The 22,500-nt window shown below is 46.3% G+C and overlaps 1 protein-coding gene across 1 annotated transcript in view; it reads right to left on the reverse strand.

Moving 5' to 3' along the window:
• specc1 (sperm antigen with calponin homology and coiled-coil domains 1) overlaps positions 1 to 22,500 on the reverse strand; it is a 63,553-nt gene that overhangs the window by 22,978 nt on the left and 18,075 nt on the right. The window contains exons 4-12 of the mRNA XM_077011184.1: positions 11,207 to 12,735; positions 7,732 to 7,939; positions 7,337 to 7,410; positions 6,961 to 7,136; positions 2,092 to 2,276; positions 1,378 to 1,478; positions 1,208 to 1,280; positions 961 to 1,087; positions 129 to 231 (exon numbers count right to left, since the gene is read on the reverse strand). Of these exons, the coding sequence (XP_076867299.1) occupies positions 129 to 231; positions 961 to 1,087; positions 1,208 to 1,280; positions 1,378 to 1,478; positions 2,092 to 2,276; positions 6,961 to 7,136; positions 7,337 to 7,410; positions 7,732 to 7,939; positions 11,207 to 12,735 (2,576 nt within the window). The remainder of the gene's footprint in view (positions 1 to 128; positions 232 to 960; positions 1,088 to 1,207; positions 1,281 to 1,377; positions 1,479 to 2,091; positions 2,277 to 6,960; positions 7,137 to 7,336; positions 7,411 to 7,731; positions 7,940 to 11,206; positions 12,736 to 22,500) is intronic.

The raw sequence follows: 22,500 nt of genomic DNA on the forward strand, positions 1-22,500 counted from the left end.
GTGGACGGGGGAGAGTGAGAGGGGAGAGTGAGAGAGAGTGAGTGGGGTGATCTGGGTGGATGGGGAGAGAGAGAGAGTGAGAGAGTGGGGTGATCTGGGTGGAGGAGGTCAGGGCCTCTGCTCCTTACCGGATAGCCCTGTGTTTTCTTCTGGCACCACTTCAGTAGAGCGTTCCTCTTAGATCCGCCGTACTCCCGGGCCAGAGCGGCCAGAGGGTCTGTTCTTTCCACACTAATGCCATGGGACACACACACACACGGACGGACACACACACATGCACCCGTTCACTCACACTGCATCTGTGCATGTGCGTTTACGCGTCTGCTGGGGGGGGGCATGGATATTTGTTTGAATGTATGAGAATTCAACTATTTGGGGCTTGCAGTAAGAATGTGGAGCGTGTAGAACTGGAGGAACTAGTGTGTATCTGTGTTTATGTGAGTGAAAATCTGAATGGGAACTGGTACGTGACACAGCATGAAAATTAATCAGTGTGTGTGTGTGTGTGTGTGTGTGTGTGTGTGTGTGTGTGTGTGTGTGTGTGTGTGAACTAGTGGGAGGAGTGAAAGATGCAGAGGTCACTGTACTGGTCATACTATTGCTCACTGTATGTGATTCAGATCCTAGATGTTGTTCTTAGTCCTAAAACGTACAAAACAAATGCTTAAATACACTAAATGTGTACCGGCTCAAATCCTGTTTGTTTACATGAACCGTTCATTAAATTAAGACATGGGCGTCCAGCTAAATCTTTGTCAATGGGCTGCTTCTGATGAACGATTTAGCGCCTCTAGTGGGCGAGACAAGAAATGTGGTAGAAGTGTCTGAAAGAGTCCAAGAGACCAAGAGTGCTGTTATGACTGAAGAGCTCGTGTGACTGTCCCACTGCGTGTCAGTTTGTGGCAGAGCGTGTTTGTTACTGGGAGGACTGGGTTTACGCTGCCTTGCACCAGTGTGTACCTGAGCTTACTGTTGGCCCGGCTGTATGTGAACGAGGGAGTCCGGCTGCCGAGCAACGCTGGCGGCTTGATGACCGACTCAAGGGACGGACTCTTCCTCATAAGAGATGAAGGCTTCAGCTCATCGCCTGAAAATAAGAGACAGAGACGGAGACGGAAAGAGACAGATAAGCAAAAGCAGGAGACAGATGACGCTTTTTTGTTGCTGTATATGGCTTTTAAAATTCAGGTTTGAGAGAGTGGTGTACCTGAGTGGGGGAAATCCCCAAGGTTGATTCGTCTCTCCAAGGTCTTAGACAGTGGCTTGATACCCGAATGCCTCTGTGATAAAGCACAATAACTCATTTACTTCATAAGTCACTAACGTATTGGTCAAAAATAATGACACACCAGTTATGCATTGTGGGATTTGTAGGACCTGTATGGGTGAGACAGCGGCTGCCGGTGCTGTGCGAACTGGTATTCCACTTAGAGGGCTTCTGGGAGATGTAGGCATCTGTACTGTGTTGCCAGGTCCATCTAAAAGAAGCATATGGCTCAATATGTTCCATACAAATATGGCGATAATATGCATCTCAGGTATTAGGAGTGCAGACAAACATCAATATAGTTTTTGTCAAATGTCAGTTCTTTTTACACACACAATACAGGTAATTTTATAGCACTCTCCCACTCTCTGATTACTGGATGAATGTGCAGCTAAAGCCAGTCGTGTTGACTGTTTCATGAGGCCACTGTTAAAGGGTTACGATTCCACCCTTAAAAGATGAGCTGTTGCCGACATTCATACCAAATTCTTATATCAGCCTGGTTTCAGACATTTGGCTTTAACACCACAAAGAACAACCTGGCACTTGTGAACAGACCAGCCTTTCCTGAACATATGAAAGATTATACTACACAGATGTTTTGAGAACACTGCAGTTAAGAGGTGTAGCAGCTGCTTCTGGCTGATAACGTTAGCGCTGGCGATAGTGTCTAAATATTTCTGGGCTGTGACATAAAGCAGAATGAGACAGAGGAGTGGATAAATAAAAACTAAGGTGAAGTAAAAGAGGGAAGAAAGAGAGAGAAGAGAGAAGCAAAGACAAAGACCAACAACTTAAAGCCGGTTATGGTCGAGGGTCCTCACTCTTCACGGCTGTGTCGAATGACTTGATAAGGGATTTTACGGTGGCTCCTGGATCAGAGGGTGTGATGCTTCCACTCTCACTCCCATTGGTCAACAGGCTTTCAGGTGCATTCTGGGCCGTGGAGACTCCACACCAGTGAGGACTGCTGTCAGAGTCAGAGACACTCCCTTCCTCCACAAGTGACCTGTCAATCACAGGCACATATACAGATATAGAGAGAAGCACTGCAAAGTGTACACTGGGGGAATGCAGTGCTGTGACATATCAGTTTTGCTACAGTTGTAAAACTGCATTAATAAAACTCACATTTTATAAGAGATACCAGTTTCAAAGTACTTACTCCGAATCTTTAATACACAATATACCATAATGCACGTCCACATGCAACTTCTCAGCACACACAAACATGTGACACTGTCCAATCATGCACTTAAATGATCCCCAGGCATTAGTATCACATATGGCTTCCCGTAAATGGACGCACTGAACCATGGGAAAATGGAAGGCAATCCCCTCAGGAAGAGCTCTTAAAGAAATACACAGCCATTGAAAAACCAAACCATGACAAAACCGATTTATTTACTATAAAACAACAGTGGAGATAAACACACATTCGACGTACACTGTTAACCACATGTGATCTAAAACAAACAGCATGTACATCACGATGTTCACAATGTCCCAGGAACACAGCGCTAGCTTCCACAGTAAATAAATTAAAAACCATCAGGTTCACGACATCTTAAAGTAGATGGTTTCTTGTTGAGGCCTGAGATCTGTCTGATCACATAATCATAGTTCTGGCAAGGTTATATCCTGCAGTGTTCACACCAGTATGTGCTACGACTGAATGGGCAGGAAGTACTGTATGCTGTCGAGCACACAGGACGTAGCTGGAAGAAACCTGAGATTTACAGTGACGGCAGGGAGTGAAGTGTGTGCCTGAGCACTTGTGAGAGACTCTTCTCTGTTTGTTTTTGAAAATATTGGCTTGCTTAAAACGATTTGAAGGTCTGAAATGTCCTTTAAAGCACAGACAGACCACTGAGGGCTCTTGTGTAGTTAGTAAGGAGCATACAGCGAGAGGGACACTATAGGCCCGGAGGAGACCAGCTGAAGGGTTTCAAATCTAACTTCAGATTTTCAGAGTTTCTCGTGACATTATGAGAATATCAAGGGCCTTTTTTGTGTCCTTTAAACCACTTTGGATCTCAGAAAGCAGATGAAACGTATTACACAGCGTCACGCAATGTTGGCTGTAGTTACACCCGACTCCAGTAACTAGAATGGAGGAGATACAGTGTACTGGCAACTCTGTGAGGAGATAGAGGGCTATTTTTTCCATGCCATATTATGAGCAATTATGGCAGTTGCAATTTAGGCCAGTTAGCAACGCGGTTAGCACTTCATTAAGACTTTAATAGGAAACATGCCAACCCGGGGATGAACAAATGACATCTTGCAATATCAAGGTTGTAGCCAGATTTATGTTCACATAGCTGAGATGCGACAGTGAAGCAAGCCAAGCACGTCTACCTTCAGATGACGTGGATGTTCAGCTGGGAGCTTTGACAGGTGGTAATATTGTTGTGCAGCCAGGAGCTGCCTTGATACTGCTCACATCTGATAAGTCATGTGTCCCACCATGAGCGGATGTGGCCAATCACACCAAAGAGACAAGCGAGACCTCAAGCCTTGTTTATAACATGACAGATTACTCGTTGTTGTATAGGCACCATCTAGTGGTGGGTCTCACAACTACATTTCTAAGTGTTTCGTAATTACTACTTAAGAAAGAAAAACCTTTAACCTTGTTAAGCCTTTAAAAGGAGAAAAAATGTTAAATCAATACCACAAGGCACATCCTTGTTGATGTAAACATTCTGAGAGAAGACCACATGCACAGTGTGTAAAACACAGTGAATCAGGAACCTTTGGGTTGTAACATTTACACTAACCAAATTCTAAAAAATTATTTTTGTCATATTAAATTATTTCAGTATTAAACCAAGCCATCAGGTCTAACCAAAAAATACAAACCATTACCACAAACCTATAAAGTGCTGGTTTGCTTACAATTCACTGCTCAGAAAAGTTGGTGGAAGTTTCTTCCTACGGCAGTACATAATGAGATCAATTTAAACCTAACGAGGCGTGTTTCAGAGAGGTGTTTCGGTGCAACACATACACTGCATACTTTCTTATTATTTTCATTTCAGAAATGTGATAACATTTCACATATTTACACTTCTGCCAAATTATCAAACCACAATAGTGCAGGTTTTGTTTACTAATAAACACAGTATTCAGCTATTAATAATCATTTAGATAATCACATTATACCCTTGAAAAGAACATGTGAGGATATTTTCACATGTGATTCGAAATTTAAAATCCAGCTATTGTATGCCACTGAAAAATATGTCATTGTTTTACACAAAAAATTATATATGTTATTACGTTTATATATATATACATTTATATATATATATATATATATATTTGACCGAGTAATTCATGTGAACTGTTGTTTCCTTCAGTGGTAATACTGATACAGGTATGTTAAAATACTGGGTTTTGTCATCTGGGTGTAATATATTGCCTATCGGCCCTCCACCGCTGTCTTGCCGCTCTCAAATCCAGCTGTCATTCTGAAACAGAAAGGAGACAAGCATGTCCAAAATGTGTCCAGTCACAATCACGTTCACACCTTTATAATGTCATTAGGACAGCCGTGTCACCCAGTCAACAAGCTTCACTTGCGAAAATGCATTTTATTAACATGGCAACGCTCATTTTCTCCGTCATGCTCGTCTGGAATGCACGGATGAAACTGAAGTCGTTCAGTTGAACAGCCCGTTTAACCTAGAACTGGTTAAAGAGATTCTGCCTTACGAGCGCAGCGCTGCATTCACAGGGAACACCAGGTGGCGCCACATACTAAGAGAGCAGCAGCCGTAGAGTAGGAAGGGCAGGAGGAGCAGGAAAATCAAACGTGCCAATCAAGGCGATGCAGAGCCGTCCAATGAGACGAGAGGAAGCCCAGCCAATCAGGTGTTAGCCCCGCCCCAAGCAGAAAAGGGTTCGGGCGGCAGGCAAAGCTCTCATACGCGGTCAGTAAACCTTCCGCACTGCCGGATGTGTCCATTCAACACACATTGTGTACGAGAGCTGGGCTGGTGCTGGGGGTACACTCACCTGGGGGTTACATAAAGGTGGCCATGTCAGAGGAAAATCCTTTAGAGGGACCTCAGGGAGTCTCTGAGGGAGGGGGCGTGGCGAGGCAGGCCAGCGAGAGCGTTTGTGCTCAACAGGTAGAGTGAAAATGCAGGTATTGTGCAGATCCTTGACGATCTGGCAAACCATATGGACTACTTACAAAATGTCTAAATATCATCTATTCACTGCACCTTTGTAATAATTGCTTTAGCAAATGATGTTGCTCCTGACATTAGTCTTTCATTCCCAAAGTCAAAGACATACACTCAACACTCATTTTTAGGGACCTACTCCCGTTGGCCAATTTATTATGTGCACCTCTCTGATTGGTGGATTTTGCAGGTACACAGCTACACAATGTAGCCCTTCTGTTGCTAGACACAACCTGCTGCCACTCAATCCTGATCCAAATTCTAGGACTTTTTTAACGAGCATTGGACTTCCTGAACCTGAATGCACAGCGGACCGGCCACGGTGTCTCCACACCTGACAGGTATGGTAAGAAGCAGGTGAGCCACACTGCAGGGTCAGGCCCTCAAGAGCAGCTGTGCTGAGCCCACTTCGTCCTGCTGAGTTTGGCATGTCGTCACCAGCACCGAGGTACATAGAACCAGCCGGGCTACGGTCTGCACCGGCACACCCACAACGTGTTTCTCACAAACCCGCTTACCAGTGCATATTTCACACAATAACCTGACATAATTATCTGGTACCACCCTGTAAACAAACAAACAAACAACAACACAACAACAAAAATCACATTTATAGTCAACGCCTAGATGAGTGTTGAGTATAACGCACTGGAGGGTCGGCCATTCTTTGCGAGGCTCAGAGTGCAGCAGCATGGAGAAAAGTGAGCAGACGCATGCAGAAGAGACCGGGGGACACACACACACACACGCAGGGAGACGGGCAGCAGGGGGCGCTGCACACACACCGCCGCACACGCTGACGCCAGCCCTAGTCTCAGACTGCAGGGGCAGGCTAGGTTAGGCTACGTGTCCAAATATTAACGCTCCCCTACAGGTGTTCAGTTGACACTTTAAAAGCAGCCTCTGTGTTGAGTGTGTTGCATATTTGTTTTGTACACATTTATCTGCCCTATTTTGTACTATAATCTGCCTTTTAATTTGTAGAGACTATTGCAGTGCCAGTTGAAGTGTGTGTGTGTGTGTTTAGGAAGTGTAGTGTAGGGTAGTGTAGGAAGTCTTAACACCTGTGGTTTGGAATAAGGACCCAGAGCAGACAGACAGAAGCTCTCTGCGGGACAACTGTGTGTGTGAGAGGAGAGAGCGTTTAGCAGCAGGAAACAGGGCGGAGCGGAGGAGAAGGACGAGGCAGTGGACAATGAGACTGAGGCATGAGTGTGATTTAGTTCATCAGTAGTTTACCACACAACCCTATCAAACCTCATAACTGCATCTAAAAGAAACCTAAACACGGATTCAAATATTGCTACGGGCACAATCATGTAAATTACTGCTGTACAGTATGTCGAAACACACACACACACACACACACACACACACACACACACACACACACACACACACACACACACACACAGAACCATATGTATTGCTATTAATCTTGTAATATGTTGGGTGTTGGGGGCAGTTTTGTGGGCGGGGCTGTGGGCGGGGCTTTACCTGGTGCCCTGGATCTGTTCCAGCTCCGCCTCCAGCCCAGTGCTGCGCTCCTGCTCCTCCTGCAGGCGGCGCCGTAGAGCACGCACCTCCTGCTGGGCCTCCACCTTGATGTCGTTGGCCACAACCACAGCCGTCTGCAGGTCGGCCTGGAAACGCCGCCACTCCTCCTTCTCCTCCTGGACACACACACACACACACACACACACACACACACACACACACACACACACACACACACACACACACACACACACACACACACACACACACACACACACACACACACACACACACACACACACAGAGCTGAACTTCAGAAGGTAGTGGGCCAAAGCTCCAGACTGAACTACGCTATCTCTCTGTGTAGTGAACCTGCCTTTATCTGTTTGCTCATGGCCTTCAGCTGCTTCTCCTGCTCAGTCTTCTGCTCCTCCAGCCTCTTGATTTGATCTGTAAACATGAGGACAGAAATGGAGCAGTCCATGAGGATATGGCACTCTGTACCTGCGCAAATACCCCCCACCCACCCCCAGAAGAAAACACAGGCCCCTACAGGTGTCATTATCAAGTACAGAGGCTGTTTGTTTGAAATGAACTGGTGAGAATAACAAGGGAGTGTGTTGATTTGCGGAGAGGCCTGAATTGTTATAGTATACGTTTCTGCTGAGAGGTCAAGTGAGGGCAGGTCAACCTAGCAGCTACGGCCAACGAGTGGCGAGGAGACACACGGAGGTTTCTCCGTTTTTCAGAGGAGTTCACAAAGAGACTGACTCTCCAGGTCCAGGATGGTCTGGTTGGTGTGCAGCCGGACCGCACGCTGCTGCTCCACCTGGTCCTCCAGCTCAAAGATGGTTTCCTTCAGGTCCTTGATGTGGTTCTCGCCCTCTCTGCACTTCTCCTCCAGGGTGAGCACGTTGGCCTTGTGCTCCTCCTCTAACTTCTGCAGTCTCTCCTGGTGCTGCAGCCCGTCCGCCTCAGCCTGGGTTCACACACACACACACACACACACACACACACACACACACACACACACACACACACACACACACACACACACACACACACACACACACACACACACACACACACACACACACACACACACACCAAAGTTATAAAATGCCAGCCAACAGCTTCAGAGGATGAATGTGTCTGAGGTACGGAACTCAAAAGTGTGGGATAATTTTCCGTAGCCGGGTACTTTCCTTCCACGGCAGCACAACCGCGATGTACGAGCACCTGAAGCATGTTGTGGCTGATTGTGACAATGATGAAGAGGGACCGTCATCTCTGTCATCTAAATTACTAGTTAGCTGTTAGTTACCGTAAACGGAGCGTTAACTTTGTACTTACTTATCGTGGTAGCTGTAAAAGTTTACATTAGTGATGGCGATTTGTTTCATTAGCCTTAGCACGCATTCGTGTGTTTTCTGTAACGTCAGTGAGACCAAAACTTTATTTTTGTGAATAGTTCCTTAGTTTCAGGTACCTACCTAAGTTGATTTAAATGTAGCCAAGTTTGATGCCAGAGACAAATGAAAGAAAGAAAAACCTAAAAAAAAAATTATTTCTTTATTAATGTATTTATTTTTGCGTTGTTTAAGCCAGTGCCTTATACTTATTTTAATAATTGTTTGTTGCAACAAGCTGCATATTTCATTAAAGGTTTAATGAACTATGATCTTGTTTTAATTTTTAGTTAGCATACAGCTGAAATCTAATGATGGTTATATAATAGCAGTTGCATTCTAGTGTGATACGCTGCATGTTTTATATCCAATTAATGTACGATCCGATTAGTCGACTAATCATACAAATTCATCTGTGATTAGTCTACTATAAAAATCGTTTGTGGCAACCCTAGTCTGAGGAGCTCGGAGAAGGACGTGCCACTTGTCCAGGCCACACAGAGCGCAGGGAAGATCACTCACAGATTGAACCGTCAGTCAGAATGATTACTGTCCAGCCACAGGAAACAGTTCCGAGCCAGGATACTTAGGGGACCTCTCATTCGTTCTCATCATCATTTACATTTCACTACAGACACTCCAATCCAATCCATCAGAAGGTGATTAATCATGACTGATCATACAGTTATCAGACAGCCAGCCTCCCATCAAATCTGAGCAGCAGGACAGGATGAAAACAAAAATAACTTTTGCTGAAACACAGACCCCATGCACACCATACATAGTAAACAATGAACTGAACTGAACTATAATACATTTCTCAATTATGCAACCACTTCCTAAGAAATGCAATATTTCTATCTAAGATCTGTGATTTGCACGTTTATTAAACCAATGCAATCCCGTCTCGAGTGCTCGCAGAACATCAGAACCGCCCATCTCACACACACAAACATAACGTACCGTTATATACCCTGCTGTGTGGGATAAGAGTTCTTCACAGCCTACACACTACTGCTTTACTTATCTGGTAGTTTTGGGTGTACGAAGCCCCTTGTTTCAATGAACTGCCATGGACTTTGCAATGTACAACCACGACACCTCCCCGCAGGTGAGTACAGAGACAGCAACAGATGCTCCAGCACCACCCACGTGTCCGATGTGGTACGGCCCAGTGCGTGAACACGACAGCTGCACCACCCACATGTCCGATGTGGTACGGCCCAGTGCGTGAACACGACAGCTGCACCACCCACGTGCCCGATGTGGTATGGCCCAGTGCACCACCCAGCGCAGAAGACTTTCTCCTCTGGCCATGACTTCATAAGGTATTACTCACCAGGGCCTCACCCTTCTGGACAGAAAGTTGAGCACAACTGGTTTTTGGACCGGCCCTGGGTAGAGCACTTACTGTGCGTGTAGCTTCCTAGAAACCCCCGCTGGGGATGAGGAGTAAGCCACGGGGTTTGGCTGGCGGGCCGTGCGTTAGTCACGGTTTAGTGGAGCCAGGTCCCAAACTCCCTGTGAGGGGCACGTAGAGTTCACACAGCTACGAGGTGCCAGTGAGCTGGACGTCCTATGGGACTCATAACCGTCAGTTCTGTGTATCTCTCGTTTTTTAACGATGAGGTGGACTTTAAAGTGCATAACCACAACAATGTCTGCCACTGCTAAACAGACTCCAGCAAAGAGTTTTCTGACACCCTTTCGTGTTTTAGCATCGCATGCGCCAATGTGAAAAAGAAAAGGACAACGTGGTGGACAAAGCGACGTGGCTTTGCGAGCGTACGGCTGCATGTGTGTGGCTCACAGTGCTCTCGCGAGACCTCGCCCCAACAAATCTGGGGCCGCCATCATTCTGTAATTTCTCCTCTCAGGAGTAATCCACATCCATTCTCCACGCATAAGGAGTCCGTGATCCTACGTTGGTCATAAACCGGGCCGTGGAGGTGTGAGATTGATGACAGACTGCAGTCTAACCCTGCCCAGATGTGTCTTTCCTCCACGACTGCCTTTTCATCAGCCGAGCATATACGTCTCCGCATAACGATTCCGAGTCTTTCGGCAAGCTCGTGGGAGCCACGGCGGCATTTCCCTTCGGCTAACCTCACTAAACATGTCGTATTCTGTTAGCGGAGGGGGAAGGCTGTGTAGCGGTAACAGGCTGAGGTCTGGGGAGGTGAAATGGCTTGCTCCCAGAGCGCGAGTTTGCCAGAAATGCTGGGTTCTGCCAGAGCCGATCCTTCTAGCAGCCCTTAAATGCCTCGGACAAACAATATAATCTGCTTTTTGGACTTTCCAACGGCACGGTCAACCTCCCACACCACTTCCTGCAGAGAGGCGGAGAGTTACAAGAAGACAAGGTGTATCCTCCCATGCCCATTTGCTAAAGGCAGCAAGCAAAACGCTCGCATGAAGGAACAGGACATCTTGTTTCACTAGAGCATTCTGGGAGGATACGCACTCCCCCACCCACTTTATTCAAACCATTTGTTTATTAGAAACACCTTGTTAGTGTGTAGGAATTACAGCCCTCGATCTGCTGCCACGCACAATTTGTGTAAGCCGTCCTGCAGCCGATCAGTTTCCTGCACACCACTCAGTGGGAAGGGAATCAACCTACACACATCCCAAGAGACGTGAGGAGAAACGAGGAGAAATGAGGAGGCCAGACTCACTTGCACAGCAGTGCCAAAACGCACAAGGGCCTTAAAAACCTCTCCTGTAACTCCCCCACTAACAGGGCCCACCTGACTCCCACTCCTGAACACATATTGGCATGTTGAGTTTCTAACTCCACGGCTGCACTAGTGAAGGTGTGATTTGAAGACACCTGCCTTGCTGAGCGCGGCCCGGACACGGTCCGCCTCGTCCTGCACCCTCCGCAGCTCCCGCCTCAGCTCGGCACAGCTGACCTCCAGCGCGTCCCTCTCCGCGTGAGCCGCCTTCAGCAAGGCCTGCAGCTCCGTGCTGTCGCTGGCGCTCTGCACCGCCTTCAGCTCCGCCACCTTCTGCTGCTCCGCCTCCACCCGGCCCTCCAGCCGCTCGTTCTCCACCTTCAGAACCTCCACGGCTTGACGCAGCTCCTCCGCCCGCCGCGCCTCCCCCGCCCCGGCCTCCCGCTCCCGCTCCAGCCGCCGCCCGAGCTCCTCCAGCTCCTCCTTCATGTCCCGCGTGGCCGTCTGGCTCTCCTGGTGCTCCTTCTCCAGAGCCCTCAAGCTCCCGGTCAGCTGCTGCTGGATGTCCACCAGCTTCTCCCTCTCGAAGCGCGAGCCCTCCACCTGTTCGGCTAGCCGCTGCTCCAGCTCCGTCACCCGGGAGGCGCGCGAGGTCTCCGCCTCCTGGCTCTGGGTCTGCTCCCGCAGCCTCTGCAGCAGGGCCTCGTTCTTCTGGGCCAGGAGCTCCACGCGCTCCCTCTGCTGCTGCAGGGAGGTCTGCAGGAGGCCCTTCTCCTGGGCCAGCCGCTCGTTCTCCGCCGTCAGCTCCTGCACCACCTGCTGCTGGTCGGCCAGCTCCTGCAGCGTGGCCTGCAGCTCCTCCGACGTGCTGTGGTGGTTCTCCTCCATCTTCTGAATGCGCTCCGTCAGACACTCCACCGACAGGTCTCGCTCCAGCGTGCCCGGGGCCACGCCTTTGGTGCTGCTGCTCACCGAGTCCGAGCGAGACGGGATCTTCTCAAACTCGGAAGAGTCCGGGGACGCCGACGGAGAGCTTTTGGTAACATCGCTACCAGACGATGCCGAGGTTTTGACCGGTTTGCCGTTCGACGGCCCGCCTGCTCCCTTCTCGGCGGTGTCCCTCACTGGTAGACCGTTAACGGAAGGTTTGTTTGGGCTTGACGTAGACGTCGTGATGGTGTTACCCCCGGAGGCCGCAGAGCTCTCCAGAGAGATGAGCTTTTCCTTCAGAGCCTGGTTCTCCTCACGTAAGACGGCCAGCTCTCTCTGGAAGCGCCCGTTCTTCTCCCTCAGCTCCACCACGAATGTCTGCAGGTCCGTGGAGTGCGGCTGGTACCACTCCCCCTCTGGAGTCCCCACCGGGGTGCCGGTGTCCTGCGGGGAACTTTTAGCCCTGCATCTCTGCAGCTCCGTCCGTAACTTGCTGATCTCAGATTCTTTGGCCTTGGCCTCAGCCAGGAGCTCCTTGATCTGACACTCCCGCAGGGCCTTGTCCGCCGCGCTCTCCGACTCCGTCCTCGTCTTGACAGAACCACGCGAGCTCTTCGCCAGGGAGGACAGACTGGAGTTGCTGGCGCTGGGTATGACCTTCTTGGTGCTGGATGTCCTCAGCTGGTCTCGCAGTGAGGTACGGTCTCTGGAGAGCGCCTGGGGAGCAGGGATTCCTGACTTTTTGGCTGACTGGGCACCTGGAAAGAGTCAAATACGTTTTACTGGTTAGAAACTATTTGTGGATGAACAAGGAATATTTTTGACCATTAACAATTTTGGTTCTATCAATGGTAATATAGTGAACGTTCTATGTAAAATAACTGGTGTTTAGCTGAAAACCAACTGGAAAAATTAATTATTATGGCTATTATTATGGCTAGAAAAGACTGAAACAATGCAGCCATTCATTTGATTTCACTGTTCATGGCCCAAAGTATCAGTGTGAGGGGTCATTCATTCAGTCCTCTGCCACTGATTGGACAGAAGACTGTTTGCATTGTTACACTGAAATGCCCACCAGGCACCGCCTCCACGTATTGTAACCATAGTAGGCCCATTGAATCCAGTCAACTGACATTTGACTGGCATCAGAGAGCCGCACAACGTTGCCTTCTAGAGTTATCCATCACTGCTGCTGAAGCTCGGTGTCCATGCGAGGACAGACTGGTGAAAGGTTTTATTGTCAGGTTTGGAATAATCAGCAAACATCAACACGGTGCGCTCTGGTTACCGCTGAGGACAATGCCCCTGCACTGTAGAGGCACGCCTGCAACAGTGTGGGCTTACAAACGGAGCAGTGTCCTTCAGACTGAAAAGAACTGAGACACCGGCCAATGAGAGACCCAGCAGGGGAGAAACATGGACTGCCATGATGATACATACATCCATCCATCCATAAATACATACATCCATCCATACATACATACATACATAAATACGGAGCCTTAGAATTCAGAAAAAATAAACGAACAAGTCAATTTATGCATATAAACACTACGTCCTCCAACCACACTGTGAGTTTAAGGATGGACTGACCCTTTCACTTCCTCTCTCTCTCTCTTTCTCTCCATTTCATACACACACATAGGCACATGCACACGCAGTGAAAATATTTTGTATTTCAACTTGTAATTCAACACTCTATTGGGTTGTGTAAGCTATGTGCTATTAATGATGTGTCTGTGGTGATGATTACTTTATTATACATGACCACAGTCAGCACACTCAAGCCAAGCTATCTCCTGGGGGCCATACGGCTGGTTAGCATACTTCTAGCATGTTTCAACTGATGTAATAGGACCATGGAGCCGGGCAGTGGTATCCATGACTTTATCACCAGTGACCGTAATAGCTATTTTCAGCATGTGCTTGTCCTTTACAACAATAAAAGCAGTGAGTTATGATTTCAGCCAAACAACTGTTGATATATAGCTTTAAAACAAACAGATTTGCTAAATGCCACAGATGATGTTTCAGAAATACACCTCAAAACCTAACAAACAGAACCAGGGCACTCGTTTCTTAATTTTACATCACCAACAGATATGCTATATTTATCTACTCATGTTTATATATTGGTGTACAAGCTGGCCATATCTACAAATGATTACAAACGATGCTTTGTTGGGAGCAAAAGCAATTAACAGACTCAGAGCTGAGACCAGTCCAAGCCAGTGGTATAAAGACTTGCCTCTAAATCTTAGATTACAACATGCTGAAAAAACCCCACCACATTTAGATCAACAATACTTTTGTGAATCCCTATGAATAGCATCAAGGCCCTTTCAGCTACATAAGGACACACTGGATAAGTTGGCACAGATCCCCCCAGTTACAGTTTCCTCTCCCCTGTCCAGGAACTGCATGTTGGAGGTGAAACTAGAAGCAAAGTGCAGATGAGGACGCCTGTCACTTTGAAGAAAGTGAACAAATTTAGGCACAGAATGGCAAATGTGTTTGAATGGTCGTCTTGTTCCTATTAGGGGGACTGATACCTGGTCCATGGTCATGGCTGTATGATCTAATTTTACTGGTTTCACACTTAATAAAACCCATACGCACCCCCTGTATTTGTATTCTGCTAGGAGGCTGACCCTGACCTGAACTTGACACACTTAAGTGAATCACAGGTCAGAATACAGTGTACTTAGATCTTGAAGTCTGGCTGGGTGTCTGCAGTTTATTGCAAGTGTTGTGCTGAATATGAAATGACAAAGACACCAAAGACAATCGCTGTATACAGAAAATTCTCAAATACAAAGGGACAAACAGAAATCTTCAAGCAATATCACCGCCTGTGTGAGTCGGTTTTTAATTTAAAAAAAGGAAATTTAATTGGATATAGACAGCACGATGGAGGAAAATGACCAATTAGTGCCATTATACTCTAGGGTCTGACAACTTATCCTAGTCTCTAGAAATCCTGGCTAGAACAAATATAACCATAACAGTGTCAGTTTCAAGGGGTCCCAACAAATCAGTTTATATTTGTGTGTAAATGTTTGTGAAGGGCCAAAAAAGGCCTTTGGGGAAATTTAATATGAGCAAGAATGAATTTTTTTGACATATTAATTAGAAAGATATTTTGCATTTTTTGTAGATTAAAATGGTAATGATATTTTTTACTGAAATATAAACAGTAATATATACTGTGACAAATTATTGACTTCTTGTATAGACTTTCTAATTTAAAAAATCTAATTGAACATTTCTGAGGGCAGCTAGTCTTGAGGGAAAACTGATCAAAGTACAGGCACTAGATTGGCCTGGCAAGTGAGGATGACTGGATATTACACTGCTGGTTGAAACTTCTAATACCTAAATTATGTATTTTTATTTTTGTAATCAGCACTTTGTTTTTTATTTTTATGTAAACTACATTTTTAAGAAAAACATTTATGGAAAAAGGTTCAAAGATCACAACATGTCAAAATCAGTCACACCAATGTAGCATGCATTTTGAAGAATGAGCAGGAGCAAAATAGTTAATGAGCATACAATAGAAACTATATATAAAAAAAGAGCTTCCCGGTGCCAACGCTACCTTTTCTCACTGCTCACCCCTGGCAGATTATGGTGACTTTCTAATTTGGTACACAGTGGGAGGAGAGTGAGCAAACCCAGAAGGACCCCAGCACAGCCTGAGTGAAGGTTTAAGGCGTTTCAAAGCCCACAGAAAGATGGAGAGAGTCGGGAAGGGCTCGAAGTGAGAATGGGAAGAAAAAAGCTGCTTATTTGGAGCCAAACCTCAGCTACCATTCAGGGGCTGTGAAACAGTGCACTTTAAATCAAACATGGGCCAACCAGTCCTGAATGTCCTACAAAGCAGCCCTCCCTCTCCTCCAGTGTCCTGACCCACAGACTATATCATGCTGCCTCCTCACTGATACCCCTGGTACTTAAGAAAAGCCTCCTGTCTTTGAGGCTGACACAGAGACACAACAAACGAATGAATAACCGTTTACGTGAGCAGAGTTTCAAAACGCTTCCTGTCCGTTTGTGACCAGACCTTCTGTGAGCATTTGCCCATAAAATATTTTTGAAAGCGAGGGAATAAAAAGGTTTTTTTTTTTAGTTTTGTAACATGAGCAAGACTGGTAACAAGCCCAAGAACACAAGGCTTCTTGCATATCACAGCAACAGCCAAGATGAACAAGCTTTGAAAGTAATAACGCATCCAGAAACAGTGACTGTTATCTGAAAACTGCGTGTTTTCTCTCAACAAGAAGCAAAGCTAAACTCACCCGACTTTTCCTAAATTAACTATATGAATAAAACTCTGATTAAGAACACCGTATTTTGATTTATTAATTGCTTCCACTAAAATGCATCCTAAACTCTCCATCAACTACTTCCTGACGATGTTTCCTATACATGCATGCCAGAAAGTCTTCATTTCATAATTGCATCGTGGAGAAAGTGCATTAAATCTTCCATCGTAAAAGCTGGATGAGGTATTGAGTGACACAGGGAGGTGCAAGATTGGATCGCTTCTGGCATGGCCTACTAGAGAGTTGGCTTCTGAAACAACCCCCGCAGTAATTAACGCTGCTACAGGCTTAGTGTTAGAGCCCTAAGGGATGAGTGACCGCTCACAGTCCTGAAACAGTGCTGGCTGGCATCAACAACATGACGTTGTAGGGTCTCCCATATCACAATGGCCTTGGAGGTGTTAAGAATTCCTGTGAGTCCTGCGATTTTTTTCTTCAAGTGGTCTATTTGCACTGTTCCAAGAGCGGCTGACCTTAGCCAAACACAGCAGACCTGTACAGGGACAATCCAAAACAGGCCTGCAGCAGAAAACAACTTACCACCTTCCAACATCAACCCTAACCCTTCTCCTATGGGGCAGGAAGTTGGAAAGAAGCAGCTCTAATATTTCCCACTTGTGTGGAAGTGGGGGGGGGGGGGGGGTACAGTTTTAAACACAAAGCCCTGTCAGCCTTTCCTGTTGTCCTGCCAGGGTTTGGGACGGGCAGAGCAGAGCCGGTTCCACACACGCACCTTCCTGAGATGGAGAGGGCGGCCGCTGGCATGCTGATCTCTATCCTGACAACTGGGGAAAACAGAACCAGAGAATGTCCATCTGCGTCAACGAGGTGACGTGCAGAAGGATAAGAGTGGACCACGGTGGAGGTGAGGAGTACAGCAACAGACAGGCTCTGCTAGTGGACTTGGGCTCTTCATCAGGACCATATGTCCTGTTAAACACCAGGACGTTCATAGATGTTTCCAAAGTGAGTGAACGGCTCTGTGAATGGAGTCAGGCTTGCAGAAAATGATCAGTGGTCACTGAACAGGTATTGGCTCTACCTTGGAATATGCTTCACCGCTAATATAATCTAGGGCAGTTTGTATAAAGAATATACATTTGCTTTTACATTTGCAAAGAATTATGTATATCTATATACACATAGTACTTTAAACTAGACTACTGAACCAGCTTCATATAGGCAGATAACATATATCAGCACCATCATAGGTTTCTATACTAGTATAAGTTCTTCAAAAACTGAAAATACCATCCCAGCTATAAAAGGCACAGGAGGACTGTCCAAACCAAGCCCATGTTATCTACTTATTACTGCCCACAGATGTCCTTGATGGACACGTCCTGCTCTATGTTGAAATAGACACACGTGTAGGTTGATGGGAGACTGGGCAAAGGGCAGAGCGTCTCCTCAGATCAGATTTCACAGACTGCATGTCTGTCGTTTGCTGTCCTCACGTCATCCTTCAATATCCCTCCATTGTTCCATAAAGCTCAGGGTTTCCCAGCAAGACTCTGAGCCAATGGCACAAATGTGCTCAGCTCCCACTGAAGTCCCTCTTGTCTTCTCCGTGGCAGGATGTGACATCATGTGGAGGAGGCTGCAGTAACAGAAGGTCAGCCAGACCTACAGTAACAGTTACAGTCCCTTAGAGAACTGACCCGGGATCAGAGTCTCTCCTACGCATAATGATCCTCGACACCATTCACAGAACTACAAGCAATTCAGATATACAGCTCTCTTAGCGCAAAGCACTTTGTGACAGGCATCCCGGTCCAGGCAGGTCCAACGGAGCAGTCCTGTGATTTAGAGTCCAGCAATGGCACTTGTGTTTTATAGGCGTAGCTTCAGGGTACGTGAGCCTCAAGCACCGGTTCTTTCACATAAAACCTCTCTGACGTGTTGTGCCGATAAGGTCACAAGACTGCAGTCTAATGACCACAACCACCTTTAATCCCATCCATGCACTTGTTTCATGGGTATGATTTATGGTTTAATTATGTAAACAGTCTTCTATTATTTTAGAACCTGCTACATTATTAATTTCCTCATTACATTTGCTATTAACGAGACATCTGACGAGTACGAGAGATTGATGAATCCCATCATAATCCAGAAAATGCTTTTGTGTGTTTTTTTTTGGACAGTAATACCAACCTGTCTCTTCCTTTCCTCTTTTGCCATAGTTGAGTAAACCTTTTAGTTCCTGTTTTGGGAAATGGCATACCAGTCTCCTGTGCAATCACGTAATGGCCTGTCTCAGCGCCTTTATAAGGCACATTTTTCTTGGCGGTAACAAGTCAAACTGTCAGTGTGTGGCATGACTCAGCCCTTTGCTTCCTCTTAGCCCACAGACAGCCGTCCAGCCCTTCTTCAAGCAACAAGATTTGTAGCCACTAGTAATCTTCTGGTAAGTCCTCAGTGGAGAAAGCACACCTCAGAACTGGAGCTGAGGCCAAATTCCTCCGCCCATTTTCATACAAATGAAAATACCACAAACATTTAAAAGATACCCGACACAATTATGAAAACTCTATAAAAGTCTAAATCCAACCGCGCACATTAAATGACGAAGCTGGGGTTTCAATGCTTTCGATTCAGATGTAAAACCCAGGTTTCGTGATCTGGAGCTCACTTTCAGCTCGCTAATCTTCTTTAAGTCATTCAGTGTTTCACAGCGTAGCAGGAGACGTCTGTCTCTTTCGCCGTGGCCCCCCGTCTGAAGTGATGAAGGGCAGCATCTTCCTCTTCTCTTGCTAGCGTATTGCTAGCGCACCGTTACACAGAAGCAGCCACACAGCATCGCCGAGCCCCGTATTGACATGCTTGACTGAAATACCGAGCCCACTGCCGTGCCACGCAGCCATCAGGATGCCTGGCTGACTCCTGCAGCACAGCATTGTGGGAAAGACGCAGCCTTTTGGTGATTGATGTGTCATGTACTGATGCTACGGTTGCAAATCATTTAACTGAAATTCAGGATTACGTGGATTCTGAGCTAGTTAAAGCCCATCTGCCCATCTTCACAAATATGCCCTGCAATGGGCATTTAAAAATATCAGACATAGTTCTGAAACCTCCACAAACGCTTGGATTCAACCACACACACACAAAATGATTGACCCAGTGCGAAGATACTGTTTAATTTTAAACATCTATGTTATGCTTCCTGGACAGCTGTTTCTTGAACGTGTTCATTTAGCACGGACTGGGAAAGCCAAACTAATGCTGTCCAGATTTATTTTGTTGTACTTTCCATTGCTGGTTTTCATTTTGTGGTGGCTTCATTTGAAAGACAAATCCTTCTCTCTCTCTGTTGCTACTTTGTGAGGCATGTAAGAGAACGTAAATCTACGGACAGTAAAAGAAACATTGAGAATTTGTTTTGATGTTACTGGTTATCATGCCCTATGATCATGTGGGGCCCAACTTGGTGATATCATGAAAGAATTGCAGATAAGGATAACTGTGACCAGGATGCAGGAGAGTTATTTTGAAGAATGTTCCTTCACATACAGATGGGCTAATGCTCAGACTGTCAATTAACTTTCAATTCACACAAAATTGTCCTAGAATAGATCATATAATTGAAGGCATAGGTTAAGATATTTTGAAATTGAACCATCAAAATGTCATTCCTACTTGCAAAAGCCAAAGTGTGTGGTTGATAGATGCACAAATCATTGGTGTATTATTGGCTGTGTCAGGAATAATTTCTCTGTAAAGTGAAATGTTCTTGGTGGCAAACCAATCTTAATCTGCTAGAACAGAAAAACAGCACAGAGGTTAACATCTTTTTGAGCTTATGCATGCAAAAAGATCTGGTAAAACATTGAATACCAAGGGCAGGACATGGTGTGTCCTCTATCAGATGAATCCCTGTGTCAGATGAAGATCGCCAATTTCCCATGGGAATGGGCGAAGAGACAGGATATTACTGAGAGGCTTGGGCAAACAGACAAATTTGTCCATGAACTTAAACGGTCTTGAGATGTGCATATCTTTAACCCCATTCCTTATTCCAATGCCTTTTTTCCCACAGCTAAAGGTGAACACCCGACCAAACCCTCCACAGGGGGGGCGTGGCTATGCAGAATTAGAAATGTTGCTGTTTTGCAGTTTCTGTGGAGGGGCTGGAGAATCATGCCATTGCTTTTGGCAAGTCAAAGTGAGCTGTCATGAGCTGCTGGTTGTCTGCTGAGCGTGGACACGTCGTGGCATTTGTGTAACTGGGCTGGCCAAGGCAGTGCCGATCACAGATGACAGCTTCCCAAACAAGGTCAGAAAAACAATAAAACTGACCAAGCCTCCTGACAGGGACGAGGATTCTGGAAATATACTTCGCATGGTGTCTTAGATACATAAATACACACACTGGGATGCCTGGATATGAGATCTGATCACATGCTAACATGTCAAATGTGGTAACTTCATGGTGATTACGCTCAACATTCATAGGTGTAGGCAGTCTTACTCGTTTTCGCTGTGTGGTTTTTGTAGCACAGCAACACCCTAAGAGGCAATAATGGTTTATCTGGCGTCAGCTGCATCACTTCTGGATTGCATCATACAAAGGCAAACAGGACAGGGACTAATTCAAACACAACACACCTGTCCTGACAAACACAGAAGGTATGAAAAGCTTAATGGCTTCATAGTTTACTTTAGCCTACACACCGACAGGGCTCAGGTGGCTGCACTGAGGTTCTGTTATAGATTTCCTAATGCTTGACTTGTTTGAGGATTTGTCTCCCGTTAGGACCTATTTATATGGACAATGCAGATATTTTCCAGTGTAGGTCACAATCTACCCAGCAACCAGTGTGAAGACCCTGCTCCAGTCTGCTGGTCTGTGTGAAGTCCGATCTCCCGACAGCAAGATGTGCAGGGGACCGCACTTGGCAAACACAAACAGCAGAAATATGTCGATGAAATCCAGTTCACGTGGAACGTCCCATAATCACAGAGCACAATGGCCGTTGTCTCTCCAACCCAAACAGTGTTCTGGGTCCTGCGCCTGGTTGATAAGGGCAGTCTTTCCTTTCTGAAGTCTGGTGGTATGGTGAACCCTTGCAGCTTGGTTTAGGCAGGGAGAGGACAGCTGAGACAGTAGAGGATGACAGTGTGGCATCGCGAGCCAAACAGGGAACCTGACTGACCTGTGGTCCACACACGCTCACCTGTGCGCAGGTGAGTGATTCACATAACCTCCGATATCTGTGGCACTCGGGTGCAGCTGGGTGATGAAACAACACAGTGTCAGGTACTGTAAAGTCAGAAGTTCACATTTGCAGAGTTACACACAGCAGGCGAGTATGAAGGCCAGTCCTATGAGTAGATAGCATGTGTTATTAAAATACACACTCCTTAAATGATACCACACACAGATTATCTAAAATATGGCTACTGTCCTCTGCTGCGGATGGATATCAGAAACTAGACACATTCCAAGAGCCAAAGAAATCAGAATTCCTACTTCTTCTCTGCTTAACCAAAACAACTAAATATGTGTTAGCAAGTAGATATGATCCCCAAGCAATCAGTCTGTTCAACAAAACCAGTGTTTTTCCAGGCTGCTGCTACACACGGTGCCCAGCATGTCTTAGTGTGAGAATCAGGGCTATCTACCCTACTCCCTAAAGCTCACCGATACCCAACACGGAGCTGAATGAAAACACACTTTTGCTCCAAAAATCTGCTATCACCAAACCCTCACACAACATTATCTCAACCTCCCTGCAACCATTTCCCTTTCAACACAAACACTTGGCAGCTAACTTGAACATTACCCAAACGTTCAAACATCTGGGCAACGAGAGCCTGGCCACCGCAGGAGTGGTGGACCTCTGCTCGATCCTTTTTTGAGCATGAAAGAGCAGAACATCTCTCTTTTTTTTCTTCCCCTTTTTCCCCAGTCGTGCTACTTTCTCCTCAACCACCTCAGTGGACAAACATCTACAGAAGGTACCGTCTGGTATTTTGAGTCTCCAAAAAAGGCTATTAATAGGTCTACCACTGAGCCAGACCTCAGTGATAAGGTCATCTTGGTATCAACGAGGTGATCGCACTCTTTCGTCATTTGTCCGGCTAAACCTGCAAACGACAATGCAGTACATCGATACACCATCCTTCATCGCCACCTTCCTGACACTGAACCCCCGATCCCTCTGTGTCCAGATAACGGAACCAAAA

The sequence above is a fragment of the Brachyhypopomus gauderio genome, chromosome 7 (genome assembly GCF_052324685.1).
Source record: "Brachyhypopomus gauderio isolate BG-103 chromosome 7, BGAUD_0.2, whole genome shotgun sequence".
NCBI classification, from domain to species: domain Eukaryota; kingdom Metazoa; phylum Chordata; class Actinopteri; order Gymnotiformes; family Hypopomidae; genus Brachyhypopomus; species Brachyhypopomus gauderio.